Below are 17,238 nucleotides of genomic sequence, written 5' to 3' on the forward strand. Positions count from 1 at the left end.
GTATACAGACTGTTCTGTTTGTCAGTGTGATTATGATGGTTTCGGTTATGCCTTGATATGTAACAGATACATCCCATTGTGTCAGCTGAGGTCTTTACACTCTAGGGATTGTGTACAGAGTGTAGACAGAGGCTGCTGGACTATACATCTGTATTACTTACTGTTGATTGATTGTTATCTTGTGGCCCAGTCTGTCTTTACTGTTGTACTACTTGAAGGCCTTGGCCTGGACAGTAACATATGTAATCCTTTCCAGATTACTGTATTAATTTATCTGTTTGACAGTTGCATTAGTCTGTTTACATGTATTTCACACAAACCTGTGTGTGGTGTTATATCCTTTGACCTCTCTGTGGGAATATGTTGCAGGCAACAATTGTCATTTGTATGGGTGACTCATACAGTGTCCAGTTGGTAAGTTGGCAACTGTAGGCATACTGGCTGTTCCGTATGGTGTGCACCCTCTACATATGTATCTTCCTATACATATCTCTGTGTGTGTACGTGTAGTAACATATATATATATATATATATATATATATATATATATATATATATATATGTGTGTGTGTGTGTGTGTATCTTAGGAATGTTGATTGCTTCCACATTGTACATTTCCTATAGTAGCCAGACTGTACTGCTTGATATGTTACTGATACAGCCTGACATTGTACAGGTGGGATGGAGCATTGTGCCCATGTTGTGTCAGGTCCTGGTTATGAGATTTGCAACAGTTGGTATTGTATTGCAGGGAAGACCAGTTTGTCTGTGTGTGTGTGTGTGTGTGTGTGTGTGGGGGGGGGGTCAATATGTACAAGACATATGTTGCTTGGGCTCCCTCACCCCCATTAACGCTGCATGTGGTCATATATGTTTTTGTTATGTTCTCTTTTATATCTATAGATATATGTCTGCATATACATATATAGATATATCCAAGAAAAGTACAAAACAGGTGATGCTGGTAAACTGCACTTCCAAAAAATAATCCAAATGCATAAAAAGGAAAGGAAGCAACAGACCACAGCTGTAGAGAATGCAAAATAGTTTAATCAACAACGAACATAGAATGGTGAGCGCTTTTGTGGACCAAGCCACTTCATCCGATATTGAAACAAAGTATAAAATTCCTTTATATATCATCCTACACTCACTAATTGGGACCCAACCTTAATTTAAAGACACAGGTAATTCCATGTGCAAATGAAAGACAGCATATAAAAACAGCATATAGGAAATAACACATTTAAAAACATGAACCAACATTTTTAAAAACTAAAACACACCAAAGGTATATTAATATTTCACTTTAACAGGTCTCTTCCTAGAAGAATGGGCTTGATGTTCATTTTGTCATTAAACCCCCTGCCCATACTGGCACTGAGTCTCACAATCCATTCAAGTTCTTTCGTCTCAGCTTTCAATTTCACATCACCCCCCCCTGAGGTTGTCCACAACTCTGTCAGTGGCCATGAAGGTGAACCTATGTGTATCACCAAAGGTTCCTACATGTCTAGCTAAGGCATTCGTCTCTGCCTTCCTCCCTATATCATAGGAGTGCTCACACATGCGATCTCTCAACCACCTGGTCGTCATCCCTACATAGAATGACGCACAGACCACACAATGGGCCCAAGTACACAATGTTTGTACTATTACAGTTTGCAGAGAGTTTAAACTTAAACACTATATCCATATCAGGATGCTTGAATTCTCCACTACAGTCTATATGCATACAGAAATTGCAGGCTTTACAGGGAACGGTACCACCTTTACTCCCACTAATAGGATCTTTTGCCAGGCCATGTTGTGACCTAGGTCCACACAGGATCCTTTTCAAGTTCTTTTTATTTTTGTATGCAAATTTTGGGGTATCCCCCACTAAACATTTAATAACATCATCAGCACCCAGGATGTTCCAATTCCTGTTAAAAATGTTTTGGAGAAGCTTGATATTACTGGAATACATTACTGACGTTCTCATTTGTCCATCCAGAGTCCCTGCACTCCACACTGGCCATTCACCATCACAGAAGTATGGTCTACCCTCTGTGCTCCTACATTCCATTACACCCCTCATAGTGTCCTGAAGTTCAGTGGGGGCATAACCTCTCTGTGAGAACCTCATTCCCAGATCACCCAACTCACTTTCAAATCTATCCTGAACGGCTGTCAGCCTAGAAGTCCTCAGTCCCTGCCCCCTCACAATGTTCTTAAAAATGTGTTGGGGATGCATGCTGTTTCTGTGTAAATAACTATTTCTATAGCAATCCTTTCTATGTATTTCTGTTTTAAATTGTCCATCATCCTTCTGTATAACCCTGAGGGGTGTAATGTTTTTATATGCTGTCTTTCATTTGCACATGGAATTACCTGCGTCTTTAAATTAAGGTGGAGTCCCAATTAGTGAGTGTAGGATGATATATAAAGGAATTTTATACTTTGTTTCAATGTCTGAAGTGGCTTGGTCCACGAAAGGGCTCACCATTATATGTTCGTTGTGGATTAAACTATTTTGCATTCTCTACAGCCGTGGTCTGTTTCTTCCTTTACTTTTTATTTATATATATATATATATATATATATATATATATATATATATATATATGTATATATATATATACACACACACACACACACACACACACATATATATTGCTGTGTGTGTGTGTGTGTGTGTGTGTGTGTGTGTGTGTGTGTGTGTGTGTGTGTGTGTGTATATATATATATATATATATATATATATATATATATACATGTATATATATATATATATATATATATGTATGTATAGATATATGTATAGATGTATGTATGTATAGATATATGTATAGATGTATGTATGTATAGATATATGTATAGATGTATGTATGTATAGATATATGTATATCTATTTAGATATACATATATATATATATATATATATATATATATACACACACACACACACATGCATCTACATGTTTAAATACATTTCCTGTACTGTTGAATGACTGTGCTGGATGATATGTTTGTGAAAACATTAGGGTTATGTATATCTGACATGGCTTAGTGGTAAATCACTTTGGCTATGGTGCGCAGGCTTGTAGGTTTGAGTCTTGCAGAGGCTGTTTATTTTGTTGCTGGGCAGAACAAGGGCCATTGGATACAGAGTGATTAAGGCACTTTTACAGAGCTGTAAGTGGGTTTGCGCTAAGGTAAGCACTGCTAACTTCCGGTTACAATTTCTTATATTGATTTAGCTTCTCAATTGCGTAACCTGCGTAGGAATTGCTTACCCCCGCGCAAACAGGCTTACTGCTGCTTAAAAGTGCTTACTCCCGCTTACCCCCACACTAATTTCTTTAAAAGAAAAGAAAAAAGGGTTGATAGGAAAGTGGTGGAAAATGGGCACAAAGAGGGGAAAGTGTTGAAAAAGGGGCACAAAGAGGGAAAGACAGTAGGGAAAATAGCTAGGGATGTGCAGGAAGGGTGTAGGGGAAGGTCCATGACTGCCCTTTTCTTCTACAGCAACAGATGTGCATATACACTGACTTTTGAGGTAAATTTGGACACTCAAACCCCTGAGAGAGTGGTGAGGACAACAATAATAAGTTGTGAAACCAATTAGACCAGATTACATGTGTCCAGTGGACATGTGTGGAAAATGGACAGCTATGTATAGGGCGAGATTTTTTTTTTTGGGGAACAGATTGCACCTTTTTTTTTCAGGTGAGAGTGGGATGTTGGGGAGGGATAGTAGGTATATCTGGGGAGGTAGGTTGGGTACAAACAAGACTCGTACAGGGGTGGTATATGACACGTGGGGGGTAATCACCTTTATGGGGAGGGGTGTTGTATAATCGGAAGTCCATGAGCCCCCTATTGGAAACAGTGGGTCCGCACCCATGGGCAGTCACCACTGCACCTTCAGAGCCCCAAAGGTGGCTGTGCTGTGGGCTGGGTCGGAGAGCCAGGCCAACCCTCTAGTCGCGACATGCAGCCCTTGAGCTGGCTTAGCAGATATCCAAGCTCCCGGTTGAGCTCGCTACGCACCACGACCCGGACCTGGCGACGGGTGACAGGTTCCAGTCCATGCCTGCTCCTGGGGGGGCGAGCCCCATCCCCTGAGGCATTTCCACCCGAAGATGGTGCAAGACCAGCGGACGAGGTGTTCCTGGGTTGGGGCCCAGACGTGCTGGTGCCCGATGCCACGGCCGACTGAAGTGGGACAGGTGGATCCGCTGGGATCCGCATTCCCATACGTGCTATGGTGGTTATGTTTTATCAACATATGTGGGTTAATAATAGAAATCACATTCCTGGATTAGGTATAACAGCATGCATAGATATTCCCATTAACCCAGACACCAGATATGGAACAGTTGCATAGCAAACAGAACACATGCATATATGGGACCACAGTGGTAATTACAACAGTATGCAGGTACATTGATGGCACCATGCCACCAATGTTGGAGTATTTCAGCATAGCACATGCATAGAAACAGATTAAAATAATTATCAAACAATAGGACATATGTCCCGACATTACATTGAAGTCATCACGTACCAATTGAGTTGGGTATTTAGTTTATTGTTGCAGATATGGTGGGGGGAGAGAAAGATGTCAGTTAACAACTAGTATATTCCTGTAGTTCACATTACTTTCCTTGTCAGTGCTGATGTTCTTCATCTCACATTGCTGCAGTCCTTACATATGGGTAGTCCGCTGTCCTCGGTCGGCCCGAATACCAAAGTATTAGGCTGACGTCGGTCATGGGCGCTCAGATCTGACATCAGAGCGTCAGGGTATAAAAGCGCATGACCGACATCATATCCTCAGTCTTTTTTGCCGCATGGTCCGATGCAGAAGCAGCGTTGCAAGTGCCGTTCGGCGTTCTGAAATTTTCGGATTCTGAGTTTCAGACCGAAACCAAGTTGGGCTAAGTACCCCGTTGGGAATATTTTTGTTTTTCTTGCCTCAGTTAATTCCGGATGTCAGAAAAAGTGAATAATTGTATTTCTTGTGGGAAACAGATACCGCATAGGGATTATCACTCTCTTTGCATTCCTTGTTTGGGACGGACCACGGCGTAGTCGGGTGTCGGTTTTGTGCTAGCTTTAATAAGCGCACTATTAAAAGAAGGTTAGATTGTGCTAGGTTAGTCTTTGGTAAGCGGTGTAATTATAATATGCCGTCGGATCCTCCGACGCCGCTTCCTAAGAAGCAAAGACAAATCCTTGAAACCTAGACAGGTTGATTCGTCCGTTTCGGACGCGGGTCCTGCAGAAACTACAGTGGAGCAGGTGGATCCGCTGAAGTTTCTGTTGAGTCTCAGGGGAAACTTTGATTTTGCAGGATGTGGCCTCACAGGAGTCAGGTCAAGCTGAAGGGGCCTCTCAGGTTACTGTTCTCCCTTCTATGCCTAAGGTGGTTAGGCCTTCTGCTACTATTTCTAAGGCTTCTTCTAAGGGCAGGTCTGTTTTGCCTTCCTCTGGTGTCCCTCCAGGTACTTCAGGGTCTGTGCCTAAAAGCACATGCTTAAAATGGCAGAAGATTTGATTACTTTAATTAGAGGTTCTATGCCCCCTCCTGATAAGAGGCCCAGGGTGGAGCCAGAGTTGGAAAGTTTGGATCAGGCCTCAGATGACTCAGACTCTTCTGCTGAAGATATTCAAGATTTTCCCCTTATTCGGATTCTGATGCAGAGGATTCCACTCCTTCTGCTTCTCCTCCAGAGGATTTTTCATTTTCAGAAACTCTGCATTCCATGAGGGAGCATTTTAAGTGGGAAGGACAGGATTTCTCTGATACACGGAAGAGGCTTAGGGAATTCTTGTTTTTACCACAGCATAGACCCTTGGCTATACCTCCTGTTTTGGATGTTGTTCAAGATGTTTTCTCGGAGGCTTCCCTTAATCCAGATTCTTTGCCTCCTGCGCCAGTTAAACCGGACAGGTATTACAGGGTGCCTGAGGCTCATAAATATCTGTATAAGAGTCCTAGGGCGGACCCAGAAACTATTAGTCAGGGGCCTAAGGGTGTTAGAGCTTCTGTTGTAAAGATAAGGAAGCTAGAGCTTTGGATAGATGGGGTAAGAAGGTGTATACCTCTTCTACTTTAGCAATGAGGGCTTTAAATTGCCAGTTTCATATGTTGAAATATCAGAATTTCCTCCTTTCTCAGCTAAAATCTAAAGTGGATGCTTTGGCAGAGGGCATAGAGTGTAAAGAATTGCAGGATTTAGTACATGTCTCTGAACAGGTGGGTAAGCATTCTTTGCAGTGTGGTTTTGATGCTGTACAGGCCTCTTCTAGGGTGGCTGCCACTGGTTCAGTTCTTCGTAGGCACGCCTGGCTTAAGGATCAGAATTTGTCCGAGCATGTTAAAACTAGAATTCTGGATGCCCCTTTACAGTCTGAAGTTTTGTTTGGTCCCCCTGTGGAGTCGGTTTTGAAGAAAATGGAAGACAAGGCTAAGTCCATGCAGACTGTTAAAGATTTTTTGCAGGTGCAACCTCCAAAGTTTAGTAGAAATTGGCCTACTAAGGGGTGGACCTACCCTTCTTCTGATCCTCAGTCTAGGGGTAGATCTAGACGTGGCAGGGGCAGAGCTCACAGTACATTCAGGCCTAGATCTTGGAGTTCACCTGCACAATCTGCAGGTGAGGGCAGGGGCCAGTCCTTTCGTAAACAGGCCCAATGACCTGCATTTTCAGCTGCCAGATTCTTCTTCCCTGGCAGCTCCTTTGGGAGGAAAGTTAGCACTCTTCAAGCAAAACTGGCTTTTAGTCACCCAGGACAAATGGGTATTGGACATTATAAACCGAGGCTACAAAGTTCTATTTCCATACATTGCCTCCTTTCAAAGGCATGCCAGACGTTCCTCCTCGGCAAAGGATAGAGGCTCACAAGCAGATTTCTTTACTTCTTCAAATAGGAGCTATACAGCCAGTTCCTCTGTCAGAAGTGGGACTAGGATTTTATTCTCGCCTGTTTCTAGTACCAAAGAAAGGGAACACGTGGAGACCAATTTTGGATTTATCTATCCTCAACACTTATCTGGACATTCCAAAGTTCAAAATGCTGACGTTACAACAGCTTTTACCTCTGTTGGGAAAAGATCACTGGATGGTAACTCTGGATCTCAAAGAGGCTTATCTTCATGTTCCTATCAGGCCCAGTTGCAGGAGGTACCTACGTTTTCAGGCTGGAAATTTACATTATCAGTTCTCTGCATTGCCCTTTGGCTTATCTACTGCGCCCAGAGTGTTCACAAAGGTTCTGGCTCCAGTGATAGCCTTTTCAGGTTAAGAGGAATACAGATTTATCCTTATTTGGACGATTGCCTGATTATTGCACAACACAAAGACGAACTTCTGCATCATCTACAGTATGTGATGGTAGTGTTAAGATGCCTAGGGTATTCTGTGAACGAAACAAAGTCCAGTCTAGTACCCTCTCAGGACATGTGCTTTCTGGGTGTGAGACTGAATACAGCTTCCCAGATGGCCTTTTGACCCCGGACAAACAAAGAAGCCTTTCTCTTTATTTCCATCAAATGTCTCTGCAGTCCAGGCTGACTGCAAGGACAGTCCTTCAAGCCTTGGGGTTCATGGCATCTTGTATTCTGGTGCTTCCCAATGCCAAACTGCATATGAGGAAGCTTCAATGGTATCTCAAAAATGTATGGACACAGCACTGCCAAGATCTAGACACTGTCATTCAGATAATACCTTGCATTCAGAAAGAATTTTTGTGGTGGGCTCAGGAATGTCACCTAAACAAGGGACTCTCTGTGACCCGACCAGAGGCGAGTCAGATTCTAACGACAGATGCCTCGGACAAGGCTTGGGGAGCACACCTCAATGGAAAATGGGTGCAAGACACGTGGCCTGTCAGACTTCAACATTTGCATATCAACTTGAAGGAGATGTTAACAGTCCAATTTGCATTGATGGCTTTCAAGGATTTACTTCACCCAGGACAGGTGTTGATTCAAACAGACAACACTACTGTCATGTGGTACATCAACAAGCAAGGGGAACCCATTCGTACCTCTTTGCAGGCAAGCGATGATTTTGTGGGAGACTGCTCTCAGTTTACACCTCAATCTTCAGGCAAGGTTTCTACCAGGAGCACAGAACTCCTTAGCGGATGTGTTGAGCAGACAAATTGTGGATCCTCACGAGTGGAAACTGGATCCTCATGTGTTTCAAAAGTTGACAGTGTTATGGGGACTCCAGACATAGATCTGTTCGCTTCTCCACTAAATTACCAGTTGCCAAAGTTTTGCACAAAAATGTTTCATCCCACAGCTTGGAAGGTGGATGCTCTATCATTCAGTTGGAGCAATCTTCATGTCTATGCCTTTCCACCTCTGCCTCTCATTCCCAAGGTACTCCTGAACGCCAGAATAGACAAGCCATCCATGATTCTGATAGCGCCGGATTGGCCTCGACAGCACTGGTACCCACTACTGAGGAGTTTGGTACGGGAGCCTCCATGGCCTCTGCCTTTGATTCCGCATCTTTTGTCTCAGGAGGGCAATCACTTCCTCAATGTCATGATTCAGTCTCTGCATCTCACAGCCTGGCATATTCTGTTTTAGACCCTGGAGGGTCTCAGCTTCCACAACAAGTTTTGAATGTTATTTTGGAGGCCAGAAGGCCTAGTACAAGGAAAGTTTACGCTGATAAATGGAGGAGATTTTTTCTTTGGAGCAAAGCGAAGGACTTTGATGTTTCCAAGCCTGATTTAAGTGTTTCTCTTCAATATCTTACTGAGTTATTGGACAAGGGTTTGTCTTTCTCCTCGATAAAGGTTCATGCTGCAGCCATTTCTGCTCACTATGACTGTGACCCTCCTTTATTTTCCCATCCTTTGTTTAAGCAATTTCTTAGAGGGGCAAAGAACATAAGACCCCCACGTAGAGCTCCTACACCTGCTTGGGATCTCAATTTTGTGTTGGAAAAGCTTACTCTACAATCTTTTGAGCCTGCAGCTACTGCCGAGTTAAAGTATTTATCATGGAAGACTGCTTTTTTGTTGGCCATTACCTCTGCAAGAAGGGTTTCTGAATTACAGGCCCTTATGGCAGTGGAACCTTTCCTGATTTTTCATAAGGATAGGGTATCTTTGCGTACTAATCCTTCCTTTATGCCTAAAGTGGTTTCTAGTGTGGCCTTGAACCAAACTATTCATTTGCCTACTTTTTATGCTAACCCCCAAAATAAAGGGGAGAAGATTTTGCATACTTTGGATATTCACAGGCAGTTACGTTATTATTTGAGCAGAACCAAGGGGTTCAGGCAGTCTCAGCAGTTGTTTGTTTCTTTTGCTTTGGGTTCTCAGGGAAAACCTGTTTCAAAACAAACTATTTCTAAATGGATTGGGTTTTGTATTTCTTTCTGTTATTCCCATCATGGTAAGGAGATTCCGCTGGAATCAGACCTCATTCCACTAGAGCTACTGCCACTTCTACTGCCTTTCTAAGGGGGTAGCTACAAAAGATATTTTGGAAGCAGCCACTTGGAGTTCAGTACATACTTGTTCCAAGCATTACCACCTTCCTCTTTATTCTAAGTCTAGGGCTGGATTTGCCACTGCTATATTACAGGGCATTTTAGCAGCCCCTAATGCTTTATGATTTTGCCATCCTCCCTTTACCTCTGCTTTGGGATTCTACCCATATGTAAGGACTGCAGCAATGTGAGATGAAGAACATAGTACAGTTTTGTACCTACCATAAATGTAGATGTTCGAAGATCCACATTGCTGCAGTCCAATTTACCCTCCCTCCTTCCCCTCTGTAGTTTGGCATGGTTATATGGTTTGGGTGATGGTTGTTGTTGGGCGTGTTTTGGGGAGGTATCCTGTTTTTGGGCTGTGGCCTTTCCTTTTAGGGCCTTCTGACATCTGGGGCAAGAAAAGACTGAGGATATGACGTCGGTCATGCGCTTTTATACCCTGACGCTCTGATGTCAGATCTGAGCGCCCATGACCGACGTCAGCCTAATACTTTGGTATTCGGGCCGACCGAGGACAGCGGACTACCCATATGTAAGGACTGCAGCAATGTGGATCTTCGAACATCTACATTTATGGTAGGTACAAAACTGTACTTTATCTGTACCTTACAAGTATTAGTACCCTACCCTATTGCCTTACTTTGGACAGTGGTATGGCTGTCGACAACTATATACATGAACTGGTTTTGCCTGCAGTATACACCTCTTAACTGGTATACCTGTGGAGAAATTGTTTAACACTAACTCTTTCTGCACATACTCCCAGATTCTAGGTTGATGTTATGCACATTGTTGTCCATCTCTTTTTGCACAGACTCTGGGCATGTCTTGACCACATGTAGGTGAACCGGGACATATTTAGACTATTGCCCTCTTAAACCTTTAGTGACTTACAACACTCTAATACAGGATTTTCTAGACATTTCTATTAAGTAGCACAGTGTGGGTGACAGTGATGAGTGATACCTTATTATTCAGAGCAACTGTAACACTCACAATACTGTACAATACCAGAGTAAACAGTACCAGTACAGGGTATCAATCTTTTATTTCTAGGCACAGTGTTCATATCTGACGGACCTGTGGAAGCAGTTTTTGTTAGCACTACCTGAATGTTGCCACACAGATTACCAGATTCCACATTGGTATTATGCACATACATCTCACTCTGTTACTCTACACACTATGGTCACAGCTTGACAACATGGGGGTGTAGATGGGACACACGTGGCCTATTACTCTCATAACAGTTTGGGGAGTTGCTACAGTGACAGGTTTGTTCTTATAGATGCATGACAATCAGTTGTATTTCCTGTTTGCTGCCTAAACATCTGGGATCATCCCACTGATTTCCAAGGGGACAGGGTATTTCGCAGCAGATATGGGCTGATATACTGAACATATCTGTGCAGTTGTGGGGTGTGATTCTGTATGCAGCCGACCATCACTCCCAGGATTCGAACCATGACTCTGTGTGCTAAAAATACAATAGTTCACATCTCAGTTGTGTGTGCTATTTGGATTTTGTTGTCTATCTTTTCACTGTTTTCTGTCTCTCTCAGTTGTACTAAATGACCACTTGGGATTACACCAGTCATATTCAGACATTCCTACACATTTTATTTATGTTGCACAGTGTGGGTAACAGTGCTTAATACAACAGTACTATTAAGTGATTGCAAATCTACATTACCATATGATACCAGAGTAAACACACGCAGTCCAGCAGTTAGACCTTTATTGTCAGGTTATTATGCTTTTATTTACATACATCCTATATGAGACTCTTCCTGCCATATTCTCTGGTGTATGCAGTATAGATATATTTCCTCTGACAGTACATGAAAGAGTATTACTAACCTGCCTTGCGTCACAACCACTGCAAGCGACATTCATGCGCCTCCTGGTTCACAGCCCGCTCACTTGCCACTGTGAACGACATAAGAGGAATATTTAGCCATACCTATCCACAATATACATGAGCTGGCAATTATTAAACAGCTAATGGAGTGATACTTACACTCAGCTGGGACCTCCCCTGCCCTCCTAGCCTCTTGATCAACTGACCCAAGAGATCCCCCTTTCACCGCTTCAGGTCGGCATAGTGATGCCTGACCTGCTCACCAGTTCGGGGTATGCCAGTGGCACTGGTGAGATCACGGGCGAGATGGTCCCAGGCTTCTGCTTTGTATTGGGAACCCTGGTACTAGCCCTGCAGCAGTCTCTGCTCATGGTCTTTCACAAGGAGTCCTGCCATGACTTTGGACTCCTGGATACCTCAGCACTGTGCCCGAAAGCGCACACCCTCTCCCATTCCAGACATAGTGCCTGCAAGGGGAAGCTACAACTAGTTATGAGGTGTAGTCCCAACTGTTGGGTTTAAATAGGGCCGATTTTCCTCACTTTGCCATGATTGGATGGTTTTGAAAAGGCTAAGCTATGGGCAAACCTGCTTACCTAAGGTTGGCATTGTTTAAAGGTGTATACCAATGGGCAAATTGAGTTAACTGACCTACACATTGCTTACACCTACTAACCTGGGCTGTGCAATGCTTAGCATTGCTTAATATTTAATTTGCATTATATTTGCTTTTTTGGCATTGATTTATTATTTATTACATGTTATATACGTGTCTGGTATCCATGATACATGTGTACGTACACTGTATGGGGTCCTTGTGTTTATTAGGGGACTTCCAACACTTTATTACAATTACACCTCACATCTGGGCTTACTGCAGTATTCCAATTCACATATTTATGTTATGTAGTAGGTTACACAACATAAGACTGTATACAGATTCCTTTCACATGTTCAGTTTGATTTTCCTATAGTGAGAATGTGTTTGGTGATACCTCAATCTTATGTACTGATGTGATGGCTTAGTGGTCAACTACTGTGACTATAGTGTACAGGGTCCTGGGTTCAAGTCCTGCAAAGGCTGTTTATTTTGTTTCTAACCAGAACAGCGGCTGTTGCATACAGAGTGATTAAGGCACTTTTAAGCAATTGTAAGCAGGTTTGTGAGAAGGTAAGCAATGCTAAGCTCTGGTTAAATATGCTTACAGAGTGGTAGCTTCAATATTGCTTAACCTCTGCGCGCATTACTTACACCTGTGCAAATGGGCTTACACCCACTTACTAGTGCTTAAATATGCTTACTCCCACTTACTACTGCTGAATAGTGGTTACACTTGCTTACTCCCACTTACCACTGCACTAATTTAGACAGCAATGTCTAATGGTTCTTGGGAAGATGGGGGATTTGGAAGCTGTATGGAGTTATCATTCATTACACATTTTATCGTCCATTTGTATCCCTGATTCCTGTGTACATATACTATATAGGGCACATGTGATTATCTTTGGACTTTGCAACATTATGACACTGACACCTCACATCTGCATTTAATGCAGTACTCCAGTTTACAAATATATGTTATTTAGTAGGTTATGCAACTAGAAATATTGGTCATAAAGTGATTTGACGTGGAAAATGGAATGTACTGCAGTGGGACTCGAACCAGGAATGACTGCTAGTAAGGCGAATGCTCTGCCTAACACACTATTGCTGTACTGTTTCATTTGCATATATATATATATATATATATATATATATATATATATATATTGCTTTTTATCCTGTTCTGCCATTTAAGCTGCATTAACTGTAGCTAAGTGATGGGCAAACCTGTCCACCTACTGTTAAATTTAATCTGTTTCATAAAAACAAAAAAAACTTTAGGCTTGTTGTTTTAGTTATTGCTCTTGTACACATGGGGGGATGTTGCTGGGTGCATGTGTACACCTATGAGCGGTCTCGCTCATTCTTTTATGCCTTGTCTGCTGTTCTTCATTGCAGGGGCGTGTATATTTGGAGAGCTTTGCTGTCAGACAGGCCCCCTGCACTCTTGCACACTCCATCTAAGATTAGGAACTCAGGCAGCACGCCTTCATTAATATGCATGACGCACTGTCATCCTTCTCCTAAATGGTCGCATCCCTGCAGGACTAAGCTAGTCCTGCACGGAAGAATAGTGAATCCGGAGGTTGCTTTCACACTAACTTTATCACTCCATCCAAGCACAACTCTTTTTGACTGGGCATGAGGGTCCTTTCTTGTAATTAACTAATCTAAATGCAGAAATTCTGACCGTAGTAATGCATTTCAGCTGGACAGACACAAGCAGGCAGACACATTTATGCTGATTTGTTTAACTGCTAAAAGACTATAGTAACTTAGAATTGTTGGTCATTAGTTTTCCTTGCAGACTGCTTCCATCACTCTCAAATCACTGTTAGTATTATAAATTAAATGTACCTTTCTGCCCAAAGACTTCCTCCAAAGAGCTCATTGCAGCTTCTCATACAGGCAGACTGTCTCCCTATACTGGGATCGGTCCATAAACCTTTGATTTTTTTTTTTTTTTTTTTTTGATAGCATTAAGATACATTTGACTCTGATGTGCCAAATATGCATCACATGTTACTGTGCATCAGATGTGGACATATAACATAATGCTGAGTTGTCCTCATTACATTCCTGCTTCCAGGTACAAATTCATGTTTGCTAATACATTAATTATTACATCTACGTAGTTAACACTTAAATTAAAAGGTTGAGTTTAATTTTACTTTTTTGGTCCAAAGTGCACTTGTACACTCATCTGAAAGTGTTTCTTCTCTGAAATCTCAACCCTGGACAATCCAAACAATTTTAAACCATTGTATTGTTTTCACTATTTGAATGGATGTTGCAATTTGCTTATGTTGTACATTTTAATTGATTATTACTGATTGAATGTCTTATTTGACAACTGTAATTTCTATTGAAGGATTCTTAGTGTTGGATACAGAAGTAAAATGATGTAGCTCATGTTTGCTCCAATAATGCAGCATGTAGAAAGTTATTTCTGTGTGTCAGTCATATTGGTATTGCATATTTTTATATATTGTCCTTTCCTACCCAGATAAGCTATAGCTGTAAGATACTACCCCGTTCCTCTAGTGACCTTCTTTATTTCAGTTCAACCAGTTAACGTCTGTCATTAATATGTAAAATGCACTTTGGTGATGTTTCTCTTATCCCTTTCACTTGCCTCTCCATAATTACCCATGATATTAAAAGAATTTACCAGACCCTTTATAATGTTATTTGCCCCACCTTTCAGTGATGATAGATGAGTTTGATTGCCATTGTGCTATCCCCTTCATTCAGTCTGGTACTATCCCAGTCTAATCCTGTTTTCAGAGAGGTGGAATTTGGCATTGTTGTCCTTGCTCCACAACACACAGTTGCATTAACTCCCTAGTGTTCTGGTGCTTGACTCCTGCACATAGTCTACTTGCCATCTGGTTGATATCGGGTATGGTTGATTTTGTTAAACTTCCATATTTCCTGATTTCAATATCCGGAGGCAGTTATGTATGGAGAGGTGAGTCTCGTGAGCACCAGGATATATTGTACTTTCTGCATCTGAGATGTTTGAGCCTGGTTTGAAAGTGGTTATCAATGGTAAATACATGTTTCTTCATAAACATTTTTGGGAAAGTGGGAGAAAGGTAACAGCTAATGAGCCAATACATTAGTGGAGTGTGACGATCTCTACCTTAGTTAAAAGTCTTAAGGTAAGACTGCACTTTTTGACAGTGTATCTGCAAAACTGTTGTATGCGGACTAGAATGAGAACGCCAAATGCAGCTGTGGACTATTTCAGATTGTTAATCGAATCTCAGTATGCTTATGGAGTGATACAGCTGAGCATTTGGATCACTGGATGGTGTTTTGGGTGAAGATCTGCTTGATTTATTTATTTTTTTCCAGTCCAAGTGGTAAGAAGTTTCGAAGTAAGCCGCAATTGGCAAGGTACTTGGGAAACACAATAGACCTCAGCAGTTTTGATTTCCGAACTGGAAAGATGATGCCCAGTAAACTGCAGAAGAACAAACAGAGACTAAGAAATGATGCTTACAGTCACACTAAGGTTTGTAATACCGAATGAATCAGAAGTTTGCTTTGCTTTCTCTGTTTGCATGTGAAACAATTTGTGATGGTTTATGCTATGTTTGTGTTGATTTGTATCATATCCTTGTTTGAGAACACACTACAGAATCAGTCCATTATTGGAAAGTGTAAAAAAAAAAAATTTTTTTCATTTTTCTGATCCCAGTTTGGGTGTTGGGTGCCAGACCCTATCCTAGTACTCATTGTGAATAAGGCAGAGGAGGTGCATGCACACATGCGTGCACACATGGACAGCTTAGAGGGTCACCAAATCTTGTACTGGTACATCTTTAGGATGTAAGAAATGAGAGGCCTGCAAGGATGCAGAGTAGGAAAATCAAAATACATGCAATAATTACTGTATCTTGGAAACTAAATGGAGAGCAAAGACCAGTGAGGCAGTAACCCTGACTTCTGCGCCACTACACTAGGCTTTTGAGGATTGACCGTTGGCTTATGCTTTCCATAGCTGGGCAGGTAGATTCCCTTTGGTGGAAAAACCTTCCATTTTCTTATTTTTCTGATTTATTACTTTCCTCTTCAGGAAAGTTATTTTAAAGCTAGGAATGTTGTGCTTTAAATGGATTATCTCAAAAATGTATTATACTTTCAAATGGAGCACTTGTTTCTGTCAGTTTGAAAGTAGTGTTAACTTACTGAAACACAATTTCTCCACAGAAAATATTTTGTTTTTCCATTGCAGGGCTGCCATAGTGTTCAGAAGGATTTTTCACTGTTTTTCTGTCAAAAAAGGTAATTTTTGAGGATTGTTTTACTGGCATTTTTTGTTTCTTTTCCCCCAGAACAGAGGCAGTATTTTTGGCTTGACCATGAAACAGATTCAGCCCCATGGTCTGTCCTCCTCCTAGCCATAAAAAGAAAAAGTAAAGCAAACATCCTTTACCACCACAGCAGGCTAGCATTTTGACTCAGATGCAGATGGGTGACTGTGCTGTGGCCATTTGTTATGCCTCAGTCCAGTCTTTTTTAACCTGGATCCCTCTGGTGTAGCACCTAAAGCAAGTATGGACAGGGTTAGCCACTTCCTCTGCTGCTGTTTGGAGTCCCTTAAGTGGCAAGGCAGAGGCACTTTTGTTGCTTCTGGGAAAGAGAACAGGGAAGGGTTCCCTGGTGTGTCAGAATGCTGTGCCCATCCCTAGGAAAGCAACACTGCTATTAGTAACATGGTTGATAGGAAAAATGGGTCCAAAAAGAAACAGAAAACCAAACATGTAATCTGAAGTAGTTAACTTCATTTGTGCAGCAACCTATGGGAATCGGATCCGACCTCGGATCCGAGCCGGCAGTTTTCAACAGCTTTAGATCTGAGCTCCAAGCTCCTCCCCCTACCCATAATCCCCTGCCAACCCTGACTGACCTCAGATGTAGTTTGCTGCAGTTTACTTCAGCAGCTTGATCCCGAGTTCCAGGCATTTTTCATCAATTTTGTGAGAAATTTAACTTTTCTACCCCTTTTTTTCCTTAACTCTTGGTGTGACTGTGTTTTTCAGGTCCCTATCCCTTAAAACAATCTTTGTTAATTTATTTTGTTCCATATTCTAACCTCCCCCTTCCTTCGTGGTTCCGACAGGGTTGTGTGTGTGTGTTTGGGGCCTAGTGTGTATGGTTTTTACCTTCTAGTATGTCTGAAGCTCCAAAGTTAGTGTTTTCTAAGTGCACCGAGTGTGGCCATAAGCTGTCCACAGCGGATGGCCACACTC

The 17,238-nt window shown here is 42.0% G+C and overlaps 1 protein-coding gene across 1 annotated transcript in view; it reads left to right on the top strand.

Annotated features, from left to right (window-relative positions):
• Positions 1-17,238, top strand: part of LOC122810582 (methyl-CpG-binding domain protein 2-like) — a gene marked incomplete at its 3' end in the record, with an annotated part of 395,833 nt that overhangs the window by 114,759 nt on the left and 263,836 nt on the right. The window contains 1 exon segment of the mRNA XM_044082163.1: positions 15,338-15,497. Within this exon segment, the coding sequence (XP_043938098.1) occupies positions 15,338-15,497 (160 nt within the window).

The sequence above is a fragment of the Protopterus annectens genome, chromosome 1.part1 (assembly GCF_019279795.1).
Source record: "Protopterus annectens isolate FY-2018-M chromosome 1.part1, PAN1.0, whole genome shotgun sequence".
In the NCBI taxonomy this organism is placed as follows: domain Eukaryota; kingdom Metazoa; phylum Chordata; order Ceratodontiformes; family Protopteridae; genus Protopterus; species Protopterus annectens.